The sequence below is a fragment of the Sceloporus undulatus genome, chromosome 6 (genome assembly GCF_019175285.1).
Source record: "Sceloporus undulatus isolate JIND9_A2432 ecotype Alabama chromosome 6, SceUnd_v1.1, whole genome shotgun sequence".
Classification (NCBI taxonomy): Eukaryota; Metazoa; Chordata; class Lepidosauria; order Squamata; family Phrynosomatidae; genus Sceloporus; species Sceloporus undulatus.
The window spans coordinates 120,887,049-120,901,801 of NC_056527.1; the positions used below are offsets into that span (position 1 = coordinate 120,887,049).

The 14,753-nt window shown below is 46.9% G+C and overlaps 1 protein-coding gene across 1 annotated transcript; it reads left to right on the forward strand.

Moving 5' to 3' along the window:
- The first annotated feature begins 1,072 nt into the window (after positions 1-1,072).
- Positions 1,073-7,339, forward strand: LOC121932952 (low molecular weight neuronal intermediate filament-like). Its single transcript, XM_042472084.1, has 4 exons — positions 1,073-1,849; positions 2,916-3,233; positions 4,328-4,452; positions 5,058-7,339. Exons 1-4 carry the CDS (start codon positions 1,148-1,150, stop codon positions 5,263-5,265), a joined length of 1,353 nt encoding a protein of 450 aa, XP_042328018.1. The 5' UTR covers positions 1,073-1,147; the 3' UTR covers positions 5,266-7,339.
- Positions 7,340-14,753: the final 7,414 nt, after the last annotated feature.

The following is a 14,753-nucleotide window of genomic DNA, read 5'->3' on the forward strand; positions in this document are numbered from 1 at the left end:
TGGCTTGCTTACCACAAGTCAGAAACAACGTGAAGGTGCACAACAAAAATAGCATCTATATTCTATATACTGTATTTGATTATTATGCAAGGCGTTCTTGCAGCATCTTTGAGACTGACTGAAAAAAAGAAACTGGTAGCAGGAGCTTTCCTAGACTTGAGCCCACTTCCTCAGATGCAGGAGGTGGAAGGTCCAGGCCCTAGGAGCAAGCTGTGTGTAAGAGTGGCAACAGAAAAGGAAAGGGTTGTAGGTCTGGAGAGGATGAGGTTCCAAGGATGGTGTTTGGGGCACAAAGGCAGGAGGAAGGCTGATGGCTAAAGCCAAGGAGAGTAGAGGGCCATAGGGATGGGGGGGATTCTGGGTAAACAGTGTGGGGACCAGAAAGGAGATGGGAACTGCCCTGGCCCCGAGAGCCTTCCTGCTTTCTTGGTCTCTCTCCCAGGGGCTGCAAGAGGCTCCCTTGGCAGCCTGGCTTCCCAGGAGGCTCTCCAAGGTGCTGAATGAGCGGGGCCTTCCATACCAAAGAGAGGCCATGCCAAAGCTGCTGCTGCTGCTGCTGCTGCTCCCTTTCCTTTCCCCTTCTCTTCCTGCCTCCTCTGCCCCCGAAGTCTAGGGCAGCAGCCCCTGCTCCCACCGGGGTCTCTCTCTCGGGGGTCCCCAAGGGCTGCAAGGGCTCCCTCCAGGCTCAGCCTCCAGACTGGCCCCAGGGATGGCTCCCCTGGACCTCCCTGACCCTCCCTCCAAGGGACCACCCAGGAGGAGACCTCTTTTTTTGGGGGGGCTCCATAACCCCCTCCCTCACCCCAGACGCCCTCCCACTCTCCCCATTGGCTCCCTTCCCTGTCACTCAGAGGACGCCTTCAAAAGCATCGCTCCGCCTCACCTTCCTCGTCAATCCAGACGTCGAAGGAGACGCCGCCGGAGCCCTTCTCCTCCTCATTCTTCCTCCTCTACATCATCATCTTTTTCTTCTTTCTCCTCTTCCTCCTCTTCTTCTTCACTCTTCCTCTTCCTCCTCCTCTTCATCAGCTTCTTCTTCCTCCTCCTCTCCCTCCCCCTTTATCCTTCTCACTCTTCCTCTCTTTGCTCCTCTTCTTCACTCTTCCCCTCCTCCTCTTCTTTCTCTTCCTCCTCCTCCTCTTCCACCATGAGTTCCTCCAACCGGGACCCCTTCTTCCCCTCCTCTTCCTCTTTGGGCCGGAGAGCCTTGGGGGGTTCTCCCTCGAGGCTGCCCCCCTTTCCCTCCTCCTCCTCCTCCCTCCGCCGGGGGGTCCTTGGGGGCTCCTCCTTCCGCCACTTGCCTGCCCCAAGCAGCTCGGTGGACCACCTGGAGGCCCTCTTGTCTGGCCCTTCTCCATCATCTCCATCTTCTTCTTCTCGCGCATCGGAGAAGGCTCAGCTGCAGGGCCTGAACGACCGCTTTGCCTCCTACATCGAGAAGGTCCATCTCCTGGAGCAGCAGAACCAGCAGCTGGAGGCCGAGGCTGGGGCCCTTCGGGGCCGTCTGCTGTCGGAGCCCTCCCGGCTCCAGGGCCTCTACCAGCAGGAGCTGCGGGAGCTGAGGGCCGCCCTGGAGGCCTTGAGGCAGGACGGGGACCGGGCCGCCTTGGAGGGCCAGCGCATGGCCAGGGACCTCCAGAGACTCCGCCAGCAAGAGGCCCTCCAGGTCCAACGGAGCCAGGAGGCCCAGGACCAGCTCCGCCAGGCCCGACGGCAGGCAGACCAAGACACCCTCCGGAGAATGGAGCTCGAGAAGAAGGTGGAGGCCCTCCTCCAGGAGATCACCTTCCTCAGGAACCTCCATCGCCAGGAGATGGAAGAGCTCCAGCAAGAGCTCCAACAGGCCCAGGTCGGGGAAGGGGAGGGAAAGGGAAAGGGGCTCCCCAAAAAGAAGCATGGGTAGACCTCAGACCCCTTCCTCAAATTCATGGAAGTTGGGAGCATGAGATTTGGTAGACTTGAGCTCCATTGTAAATACTGCAACCATTGCAGATTTTCTGAAGCAGCTGAGCAGAAGGGATGCTCAGATGGTCCTGTCCTTCAGCTGCCTCAGTAAGGTCAAGGCTCTCCACCGACATGTGCAGAAAATGCACATGATGCCCTTGAGTTAGATTTCGTCTGGCCTTGTTGAAAGGGACCGTAGGGTTTATAGTCCAACCTGCCAGGCAGGAAAGACAAAGAATAAAGCACTGCTGGAAGATGTCCATCCTACCTTTGTTTATTTCCAGAGCGGAAGGGTCCACCGCAATTTGAGGCAGTCCATTCCACTGTCAAACAGTTCTTAGCATCATCAGTATGGTTTTCCTGTTTGGCTGGAATTTCATAGAACTTGATAGAAACAGAGATGGGGGGCAGAGGAAGATATTTTGGATTTTGCATAGATAAGGGTTGTCCCTTTGTTGTGTGTTGATGGTTAGAAGAGCCTTTCTTAAATGTGTGTTGATGGCTGGTGCCTTCTAGCTATGAAATGTCACATCTATTTTCTGAAGAGTGAGGGGGAAACAGTTTGGAAGCAAGCAAGCAAAAGCATTGCCATTCCACACAAGGGTTATACAACACATCTTGCTGATGTGGGCATGTCAGCTTTGAAAACCTATTGAAGGGTATTGGCTGTTATCTTTTAACAGTTGATCTTTTCAATGCAATTGCAGGTGTTGGCTTATCTCCAAAAAGAAGCCCCTTGTTTTAGCTGGGGGCTTCCATATCAGTTGGAGGGTAGCCAGTTAGTTACCCCATCCTAGATTTTAGTCCATGTCAAATATCAAATCCTAATGTAGGATTTTGGCTGTATTCTCACCCGTGTTGGTCCTGTCCTCCCTACAAATCGGTTCCTCAGGATGCTTTCTGAAGGTCCCGTGTGCCACATCTTTGGGAATAGCAACATATGTCCTGTCTTCCTTACCGTTCCCCTCCAGGTCCCTGTGGAGATCGACATCAGCAAGCCTGACCTGACCGCCGCCTTGAAGGAGATCCGCATGCAGTACGAGGTCCTCTCTGCCCGCAACCAGCAGTCGGCCGAGGAGTGGTACAAGTCCAAGTTTGCCAACTTCACAGAAGAGGCTGCCCGCAGCAGCGACAGCATCCGCCAGGCCAAGGAGGAGATCTCGGAGTATCGCCGCCAGCTGCAAGCCCGAAACATCGAGATCGAGGCCCTTCGCAGCGCCAACGAATCCCTGGAGAGGCAACTGCAAGAGGCTGAGGAGAGGGGCAACGGCGAGATTCACGGTCTGCAGGTGGGAACGTCTAAAGAGATGGCAGGAGAACGGATGGGGCGGAGGGTGCCATGAATCCCAAATGGCAAAGAATCCTCCCCACAAATGAGGCTAGTGGAGGCCCTATTTGGCCATTCAGAATAGGGCTAACTCAGTTCAGGGCCAGGCAACAGCCATAGGGAGTATGTTCCTCCTAATCTACCACTGGATTGTTGGAGACCAGAATTCAAATCCATACTAAGCCAAGTAAACTCAGTGAGCGACCTTAGACAAGTCCCACGCTTTCTCTCAGAGAAAGGCAAAGGGGGGGAAAACCCTCTGTATTGATCTTGCCAAGAAAACCCTGTGATAAGGTTCATCTTTAGGTTTTCATGGACATGTGGGAGTTTAAACCCTGGGCACAAAAGTCATAGTTCAATGCTTCTAGGAACAACAGTTTTCACTTTTTAACAGATGCTCCCAAAATATTAAGGGTGGGGCAGTCCAGGTGGGGAATAGGACCACAAAATGACCTTAGGAGCCTGTGGCCCATATAATTCCTGCCCCTGATTTGGACACTTAGCTGCTTGGGACAGTGACCTGTCTTCTCCCTATTTTTGGTCAAACCTAACACACATTAATGGGACCAAAGAGAATCTTGTCATTTGCCACCAAGTTGGCTTAAGCACCTGATGAAGGAGAGACATCATCTACAAACCTGCTCAGGTCTTGCAAGTGCAGGGCAGCCATGGTCTCCTTGATAGAGTCCCTCCATCTTTAGTGCCATCTCCGTTTTTTCCCCTTCTAACCTCCACTTTTCCTAAAATGATCAGCTTTACGACTGAGTTCCATCATCTCATGATATCTCCAAAACATGTCAGACATTTTGACTTCTGGGGAGAGTTCAGGCTTGATTTGCTTTCAGACCTCTTAATGTGTCTTTTGGGCTGGCCATGACATCCGCAGAACTCTCCTCCAGCGGCACATTTCAAATGAGACCACCCTCTTCTTATCAGTTCTTTTCACTGCCCAGCTTTCACAACCATCCATAGAAATGGATAATACTGTGGCATGGGTGCCCCTGACTTTGATATCTAATGATATAGCCATTCAGATATGTTTCTAATATGTTTCAGGAGACCATCAGTCAGCTGGAAAATGCCTTGAGGACGACCAAAGGAGAGATGGCGAGGCACCTGAGGGAGTACCAAGACCTCCTGAATGTAAAGATGGCCCTGGACATTGAAATAGCAGCTTACAGGTAAAGGTCCTGCTTCTTACACTCCGCTCCTGTAACGCATTGGCCATCCTAACAAAAGGTAACCCAACTCTGACCTTAGGCAACATCCTTCCTCCTGCTTTTGTTCCTCAACAACCAGAGTTAAAATTGAACTTGTCACCTCATCACCATTCCTACGTTTTGCATTTCTATGACTAGTCATACAGTTTAACTATAAAGGTCCTCCCTGGGCAACAATTCACCCCATGCATCTGAAGAAGTAGACCAATGTTACGATGCCTTGTGCTCATATCCAGGGGTAGCCATGCTGGCCATGTAGCAGTAGCATCCAAAAGGCACAAGACAGTGATACCTTTATGGACTTTCGCTTAGTCTCAAAGGTGCTACAAAATCCCTTCGCTATCTGAAGAAGTTCAAACCATAGGATAGCAACGTCAGAGTAGTTCTCCAAGGGGCTGAACACATCTTCAACACTTTGGGTAGCTCCTTTAGGATTCAGTGTAAAATTCAGAGCGCATTCATCTCCTCTCGCTGCCGTGGAAGCCATGAGCTGCTGCTGATTTATGGTAAACACTTGAAAGTCTGCCGTTGTGTTTCAGCTTTGTCTTTTCTTGGTCTCTCCATAGAAAACTGCTGGAAGGAGAGGAGACGCGCTTGAGCAACGTTGGCAGCAGCAGCAGCAGCAGCAGCTTCCTTGGGTTTAGCTACCCTTTCTCCTCAAGCCCTCTCTCCAGCCTGAAAGGGTTCTCCAGGAGCACAGTTGTCGCCAGGAAGGAGGACATGGAGGACAACCCAAAGGAAGCGGAGGAGGAGGACTCCGGAGATGAGAAGTGAGATGCCAGCGTGGCCAAAAACTAAGCGCGGGGGGAGCTTCTTGCAATGTTCGGATTTCTTCACAAGGAGGAAGAGGGGGGTGCTTTCAGTTTTTCAGACAGTTTTGGGGGGAACACCTTCAAGTCTGCAGAGACAAACATTCGACCACCATCGGCTGCAAAGATGCCACAGATCCTTCACCTGCACATTATTATAGTTATTTATTTATTTATTTATTTAATTGTATCCTGCCCTTCTCAGAGCAGCTTCACATCATTACAAAAACGGTACAATTAAAAACGTGGGGGGAAGTACATTAAAAAGGAATTAAATTATTACAATATTAAAACAGATAGTTGTTAAAAGAATAAAACACATTTTAAAAAGATAAAATTATATAAAACATTGCAGGTCTGTGGGTGTGCCGGGTGTTTCTGCACTACACTCTTATAGCAGTTGGATCCTGCTTTAGCTGCCATGGCTGCATCCTGTGGAATCCTGGGATTTGTAGAGTCAATATATAGGTATTCAATTAATCTACTCTAGTTAGGACTAGCAACAGGATTTAGGCCTATCGATCCCAGGATTCTGTAGAAAGGAGCCATAGCAGTTAAAGCGGTATCAAACCCTACCAAGATGTAGTGCACATGCATTCTCAGTTAAATGTGTATTGCATCTGTAAGGTTAAAGGTACATGGACATATGTTTGGACATCTTTGCCCTATGCCAATGTGACCCAAAATGTCTTTACTTGGAGGTAAGCCCCGCTGCTTTCTTGGGGGCTTATTCTGTTATAAATAGATATAGATCTACTCAGGAGTGATTGTTTGTGAGTTTTTCCAGAAAATCATTATCAGAATGAAAAGGAATCAGTCCCAGACTTTGAAAAGTCTTCAAAAGCTGTATAGTTTTCAAAGACTATTGAAGCAGGAAGGAAATGGCTCAAATTACTCAATGTGTCCTTTAGGAATAGAAGAATCACAGCCCAGCTAGGACCTTGCAAAAGCCATAAACGGCCTTTGGCCTCACCCTTTTGGTAGCTGCCTGCAGGTCAGCGGCATGCCTTTGGGAAGAGCTCTGGTGAGATGATGGGCAAAGGCAGAGCCAACCATGCCATCACTGATGCACTTACCCAAATGCATCACATTGGCTTCATCTGTATCAATTGTGTTTGCAACTGGACATAGTTGCTGTCCTTCTACTCCAATCTAGGGCAACGTGGCAAACAAAAAGTCAGTAGATGCAGTTTTTGCACACTTTGTGTCCCCTCACCCAGCCCCACAAAGAAAGCCTGCATGTACTGATAATGTCCAAACCTGTTGTGATGCTGGAAAGGCATAGCACATCAACCAGGATAAAGAAGAAACAAACCCAATTTCCTACCATCCCCGTCACAATCCCTATTCTGGAATAAATACCGTTGCACAAGGGTAGTATCCCAATCTGAGCTGTGCAGAGTTGTGCCCTGTTTTGTGCATGCGATGCTCATCCTCATTTGTAAAACTCGCCCGTCACTCATTTTGTCGCGGAGGTCAGAAATTGTACATAACCCTCCTTTGGGCTGTTTCTCCATATAAAAACAACAGCATCCCCTTTTTAAAAATGAAAACCTTCCCTTGAGGACATTCTATGCCTAGACTTAGTTTAGGTGGGACCTATCTTAATGTATTTGTAATTCTTCATTTTTGGGGGGAGTTTTGGCAGAAACCACCTGTAATAATATTTTAGGTGAAACATAAATGCAAGTATCTAGAAGGAAGTTCTTGACTCATTTGCGTGTCCCAAAGTCCAGGTGCTATTAGAGAGAATGCTCTGTGCATGACTAAATAGAGAGCATTTCTTAGTATTATGTGTGTATGTATGTGCATAGAGAACGCAAGCAGAATGTAAGACAAGGAGGTCATGGAGACATTTCAAAGGCTATTTATTGGGTCAAGGGGTGTGATCGGCGCATGAAACTACATTCCCAATTGTGTCCTGTGATTAACTTCCTTCTTTAAAAACACACACACCTGCTTTTAGACCTTTTTAAAAACGGTGTTTATAAGGCAAATAAAATGGAAATTAGAAACCCCACTGAAAGGTCTTGTATTGTTTTGTGACGTGAAGGGAAGGGTTTAGCTGTGGACAGGATTCTTGGGTTATCTTTTTGAACCTTTGAAAAGTCAAAGCATAATTTGGATTAAATTTTAGCTGAGAGTTTATATGCTGCCCAGGAAAACAGAATTGGGTAACTGTTCCCATTGTGGCAATTGTGCCATGATCATGATTCCTCCATGGGTATGGAAGCCACCGTCTGCCTTTCTGTGGTGCCTTCTCCGATCCTGATCCGAAACCTGGTTGGCTTCCTCTTAATCTACTTATGTCCCTGAGCTCCATCTGTGAAGCCAGACATTGAAGAAAGCCAGTGGTCTCTCTGTAGCAGCCTGGCAGGAAAGTCTGTGCAGTTTATTGAATTAAAAGCTCAGGGCACATTAATAAATCATCTCTGTGGTGGAAAATATATCTCTGGCCATCACAAACCGGTCCGTTTCCGGAGACTAATGGATGGCGAAGTGGCCTCTCAGGAGCTGCTGGTGAAACAACCCAGGAGAGACAGCTAACAGAAATAGAAAAAGGAGGCCACAATAAGTTCATCGACTCTTATTATGGATGGATGCCATCTGATCAGATAGAAGGGATGGAGGGAAGGAAGGAAGGAAGGAGGGACAAACAAAGAAATACCTCATCCTACTTTCCGCCTATAGATACCGGGGGACAATAGTCATGGAATCTGTACCTGCTTCCAGAGTTTATTCATGCCAAGGATTGCTCCTTCCTTGCAAAATTCAGCAGATTTCTACAATCGTTGGAATCTGGCCGCTAGGAGGTGATCGTGGCCCATTCTTTCCCACTAGGAACCCAGACCGTTTCCACAAGTCACTGATTTGGAGGATGCCTAATTAGCTTAGCAAATGTAGATGCAATGGGCCGTTGGTATCCACTGGGGTTTGGTTCCAGGACTCCATATGGATACCAAAATCTATGGATGCTCAAATCCTATTTGATGCTATAGTCTAGTAAAATTTGTCCCTTATTTAAATGGCAAAAATCAAGGTTTGCTGTTGGAATTTGTATATTTTTAGAATATTTTCAAGCTGTGAATGCTTGAATCCATGGCTGCAGACAGACAACTGAACAGAACCAGCACTCAGTAGTGCTTTGAGCATTGGACTTAGGACTCGGGGAGAGCAGGGTCCTAATCACTGCTCAGCCTTGGAAACCAGCTAGATGGCTTTGGAGAAGTCACATTCTCTCAGCCTCCAAAGAAGGCAATGGAGTATGGAAGCATGGAGCACTACTTTGAGTAGCACTGGGTTAGAGAAATAGAAAACGTCCAGGCGCCTTCTCTTGGTCTAGAAGGAAAGAGCTCAATGGGCTCAGTTTGGAAAGGCAAAGCAGGAGCCCAGGAGTGACTAATGCCCATGGCTGGCCGCCATCCACCGGGTGAGAACACGGCAAGCCTCTTCAGAAGGGCTTCAGGGTACGGGGCAACCAGGGTTACAACATCTGCCCCATAAGCCTGAGTCAGCAAGTGACACCGGATCTTGTGTGTATCTGTGTGTGTGTGTGTGCGCCTTCAAGTCTCCTGTCAACTTTCAGCTACCATGAATTTCTTAGGTTTTTCTTAAGCAAGCATAGTTGGTTTTGCCTGTTCATTCCTCTGAAACAGAGCCTCCAGCACCCAGGGTTTGCTGGTGGCCTCCCATCCAAGTACCAACCAGGGTTGGCTCAGCTTAGTGCCCAAGATCAGATGGGATCTGGTGCCTGTAGGGCAGCAGTTCTTAACCTGTGGGTTGCGACCTCTTTGGGGATCAACTGACCTTTTCACAGGGGTCACCTAACACCGGTGAAAAACACATATTTCCAATGGTCTTAGGAACCGAGACTCCAACATGAGGAACTGTATTAAAGGGCTGCGACATTAGGAAGGTTGAGAACCACTTCTGTAGGGTATTTAGCCCTCTGTGTGCATTTGTGTCCATGTGCCTTCAAGTCACTTGTTGATTTCTGGCGAAACCATGAATTTTATAGGGTTCTTTAGGCAAGGGATCCTCAGAGGTTATTTTGCCAGTTCTTTCCTCTGAAATAGAGCCAACAGTGGCTGGGATTCGTTGGTGGTCTCCCATCCAAGGACTAATCAGAGCTGACCCCACTCAGCTTCCAAGATCAGATGGGATCTGGTGCTTCCCATCCAAGTACCAACCAGGGTTGACCCAGTGATTAGACCCATAGATCCATCTATGAAAAACAGCACACACATATAAACCCATTTTAGCATTCAGTCCTCATCTGTTCCTCTCTTCCTTTCCACTCCTTCCTTCATTCTCTTGGCTAATTTTACATATAGAATAGAAAACAGCTGGGCATTGTAAGGCTCTGCGGCAGACCTTCTCCTGGCCTTTAGATCCATGCAAAATGGACTGGTGTCCTTCAAAGAAAAAGAAAGCCAGCGGTTTGATAGACCGCCAGGGCTAAGCTTGGACATCTGGACCAAATCTGAGCAGCTTTTAATTCCTTGCATGTCATTAACAGCATGCCTTTCATTGTCTCCTAAGAGAGTCTTCCTCTTTAAGGATATTTCAAGGGCAATGGATGGGGAAAGTAATTTGCTCTCTCCTGCAAGGACCTGCAAAGGGGCAAAGTGAATAACAAGCTGCCTGGCGATGATCTCACCCCCCCCCCCCCCAAAAAAAAACCCACTCATCCTTATAAACAGTTCTGGAGGCCCCTGCCTCTTCCTCCATCACTCCATTCAAGGACATTGGAGGAGAGCTGTCATGTTGACAAGGTCATAAGCCTTTCCTGCATAAATGATTCCTCTTTCCAAAGGGCTCAGAGTTGCAGCTGAAGGGAAGCAACTGCAAATGAAATTGCTGGACCTTGCTGACTATACAAAAATTGCTCTGAGCAAGATCCTCACTCATTCAAAGCACTGGATTGGTTTCTATCTATATTACTTACACCAAGGAGAGTGCCAAAACCCATTCTTAATCTTAGACCCTCCAACTGATGTTGCAGGGAGAGTCCCAATTGATTCTCTGTCAGACCACTTTTTCAACCACATTTGAAATGCCCCAGTTCTTCTCTCCTCCTCCTTTTGTCCTCAGATTAATTCCAGTTCTTGCAAACTGAATACAAAATACAAAAAGTAATTTGCATTGGTTTCAACAGGAGGAAAAGGAGGACTCAGATTGTTGCTTTTCCCATGAAGTTCAGGCAAAAGCAAACCACTGCAGACTTTCCTAGTTTGTGTGTTCTTTCTCATTCACAACTTTTGTCACAACTCTGATGTAACTCTGTCACAGGCATCCCGGTTCTCATCTATGAAAAGTTGGAGGGTATGTAATTTCTTGTAGCAAAACCAACAAATGATCTTGCAGCTGCTTAATAAGGAATGAGTTTTCTTTGACATACTCTTTTGCGGCTTGCCATCAAATTTGTAGGATGCACAAAGTGGGCTAAAGTCAACAAAAATCTTATGCCATGATAAAACACATTCATCTTTCAAATGCAGCCAGTTTCTTCATTGTTCTTGCTATCAAGAAAGGCTTGCAAAACAGGATTTCGTTGAAAAAGAAGCTTTGTACCTAGATTAGAAAGATATTTAGAAGCAAGAGCATTTACGTCCTTATCAATGTGTTACCATGGATGTGCAACAGCCAGAAAGTGTGTTTAAGCATATGATGTTTTTGCACAACCAACTGTTTGGATTTGGGGAAAAGAGTTACACAGAATACAGTAAAAGCTGCAATCCAGGGGACCTGGTATATCACTTAATCTGTTGTCCATTTTATAAAGACCCTCGGGAGCGTTTTATTTACCTTTAATTGGAAATAGATTATTTTCGAAGTCCCAAGAAAAGGTGCTCAATCTCCTAATGGACACAGATCAATATGTGACTTGGTGTGTAGCCCTATTTGCCCTTGCTGCCAAAAAGACCAGGAAGAAAGACTTTGCAGAGATAGCTGCTCCTTGTAACAGGGATAATGTTAGTTAAAAGGGTTTGGGTGTGAATTTTAATATATTTGTGTTATATATGTTACATGTATCTGCTTATGACAGATTTTTGCTAATTGGTAAAACTTATTTTATTTTATGGAAATGTTGTGTGTATCATTTTGGTTTTTGCAACGGTCATTGGCCAAAAGCAATATAAGATTGACTGAGCTGCAATTCTTGCTTTTCTCACTCCTTTTGATCCTATTATGATGATGATTATTATTAGGAGGAACCCTGTGATAGGTTCATCTTAGAGCCATCATAAGTCTGAAATTACTTTAATGCACACAACAACAACCGCCTACTCCGCTGCCCAATGTTGGGCTATAGGAACAGCTTATGCTGCCCAAGGCAATTGTCCCCAAGACAACTGTAGTCTAGATCAATGGCTTTCTTCAAACAATCCTTGCAAGCACAGATATCTTTCTGCAAGGGCTTTGCTTGGGAATGCTCATGTCTGGATTATCGGCACACCAGCTGCAGATTCTGGGAGCTGTCATCCAGATTTATCAGTCCGGGTCCTACTGCTTAATCCAGACTAGTGTCGACCCATTGAATCATCCACCAATGTTTATAGAAATCCCATTTATTCAATGGGTCTGCTCTAGTCAAAGCTAGAGGGGACATCTACACACTGTAGAAATAATACAGTTTTGACCCCCACTTGAAGTGCTGTAGCTCCATCCTGGGATTTGTAGTTTCACTGGGTCTTTTGCCTTCTCTGGTGCTGCAACAAACTACCAATCCCAGGATTCTGTGGGATGGAGTCATGGCAGTTAAAGGGGTGTCAAACTGCATTGTAGATGCACCCTTAGGCCATAACAAGTTCTGTCCATAGCAAATTCTGTAGATATCTGGGTGTACTGGTAGCCAAGCTGGTTGGGGGATTCTGGGAGTTATAGTTGGAGCATGCAACGTTCCCTACGCTCTGCTTAAGAAAATGATATGGAGTCCCTTGCGCTTTCCAAGAGGCACACATTGGCAATTTCCACTCTGCGCTAGCTACAGACTCCCTTTCCCACACTCAGGACAAGCAACAAATAGCTCAACAGCTTTTGTGGCGGAGAAGAAAGAAAGCCCTATAGACCATGCCCCACCATGAATGTTTGAATTGGCCAGCCTTTTCAAAATGCCCACTGTTTACCTTCTCTCTTGGCAAAATGCCGCCAGATGGAGTTACACCCAGAAATGTACTAAGCCCAACTTTTCACTCAATGTCAGAAAGATTATTATCAAGGGAATGAGAGACGGAGGCCCGGTTATCTGACACGCTTGCGTACCTCCCAGACGATGACAACTCTGGAGGCAATTGTTTCGGCATTCAGAAGGATTCAAAGGGGCCCTTAAAGGCATATATGTATATATATACATACAAAGCAGCCTCTCCCAGGATAAGGCAGAAGCAAGCTCAAACCTGACGGCTGCTGCAGTTGCTCTCTGCAAAGCCATCCAGTGTAGAAGCACAATGGGTTCCCATCAGCCTCTGGCTGGGTTCAGATTTCTCCTAGTTAATGGGACTGTAATAACAGCGTTTAACAAAGTAAGGTAGCACCAGAAGGTCAAGTGAGAGACAGAGTCTGGAAAGTTACTTCTTGGGCCAACGTCTTTGCCTGAACCAATGTGGTCAGTGGCCAAACTGGCCGGAGGGTCCTGAGAATACTCTGTGTCTATGTCTTCAAGTCACCTGTTGACTTCTGGAGACCCCATGAATTTCATGGGGTTTTCTTAGGCAAGGGATCCTCAGAGAGCAACATTCAGGGAGCAAAGCATTGTTTGGAGTTAGGGGACCCTAAATCCCCAGGTTTTTCTCTTTAAAGTAGTCCACCCAACACGCTTCGCAGCAGATCATTTAATATGAGATGGCCTGGAGGCCAACCCACATCACCTTTCCCTAACTTTCCTTGGTTTGGCAAAGCTGCCTTTCTTTGCCAGCAGTTAATATCTCCTAATCCCTCTCCCCACCCACATGCAACTTTGCAGAATGAATAAACAGAAAGTCAAGGGGTACATGAGTAAAGCATGACTAAGATCTGACAGGCCTTACTCTGGTGATAGCACCATCCACCAACTGAAGAACAAGCGGAACCCACTTGTAGGAAAGGGCCCTTGTGGTAGGAGGAACATTGGACCTCTGGGCCAGAGCAATGGAGGTACCCCGAGTAGGTATGAACATGCCTTCAAGTCACCTGTCAACCTATGGCCACCCCATGGATTTCACAGGAGGACTGAGATATAGTTTTGCCAGTTCTTTCCTGTGAAATACAGCCCATGGCACTTGGCATTCATTGACAGCCTCCTATCCAAGTCCTAAGCAGGTTTGACTCTTCTTAGCTTCCATGACCAGATAGGATCTGATGCCTTTAAGTTATTTAGACCTTGCAAAGCATTGTGTGTGTGTATATATATGTGCCTTCATGTCGACTGCTGACTTATGGTGACCCCATGAATTTCCTAGGATTTTCTTAGGCAAGGAATCCTCAGAGGTGGTTTTGCCAATTCCTCCTTCTGAAACAGAGCCCAAAGCACCTGGGATTCATTGATGGTTTCACATCCAAGGGCTAACCAGGGCTGACCCTGCTTAGCTTGTAAGATTAGGTGGGAACCGGGGCCTTTAAAGTATTTAGGGGTGTCTTTCTTTCTATGTGTATCTCTAAGTTGCCTTATGGTGACCTCCATGAATTTCCTAGAGTTTTACCAGTTGTCCTTCGTCTGAAATAGAGCCCCCAGTATTTGGGATTCTCTGGGGGTTCCCCATCCAAGGACTAACCAAGGCTTAGCTTCTAAGTTCAGTTCATAACTGCAAAGGAAGGCATGGTGCTCTAAAGTAGGGCATTCAAGGAAAATGTAGGACATTACAAAACAAAAGCTAAAACTCTCATATAAACCCAACAAAAGCTAAAAACTCTCATATAAACCCATGCTTCCTAGACAAAATGGAGCATGACTAGGAATTCATCTCAGACAGAAAGTTGAAATGCAGAACAGGTCTTGGAAAAGGAAGACCTCTCTGGTCACCCTGAACAGAAGGGAACGAAGAGCCCCTTTTATTGTCTTTTTGTCCCTTTAAATGTGGGAGTCAACTAGATCTGTCAGATTTCTAAGCCTCCAGTCATGTAAAAGGCATTCTGCGGGTTAGCATGGTTTTGATTCGGCTAATCTTCTGGGGCATGAAGCCTAGTGGAAACTTCTTTTCCCATACCCACGGGAGACTCCTATTAAAAGGCAAGTCGGAGCAAAAGCGGAGGCCGCGTCTCACCTGCCGCTTCTCTCTTGGATGCAACTGACGTTCTGTAGGAACAAAGGAGGCTGTCGCAAACCATCATCACTTCAGTTGCCTCTCCATCTCAGTGAAGCACTTTCTTGGCTCTTGTTCTGAAAAGAAAAATAAATGTATGGGCAGAATCTGATCCCTTTCGCGCCTCCACCCACCAGACAAAGTTCTAGCTCTCTATATGTAATCCTTCCCC

Coding starts and splice junctions, on each gene's coding strand:
- LOC121932952 (XM_042472084.1), top strand. CDS start 1,148: ATGAGTTCCTCCAACCGGGACCCCTTCTTCCCCTCCTCTTCCTCTTTG. Junction 3,234..4,327: donor GCGAGATTCACGGTCTGCAG/GTGGGAACGTCT, acceptor AATATGTTTCAG/GAGACCATCAGTCAGCTGGA. Junction 4,453..5,057: donor ATTGAAATAGCAGCTTACAG/GTAAAGGTCCTG, acceptor GTCTCTCCATAG/AAAACTGCTGGAAGGAGAGG.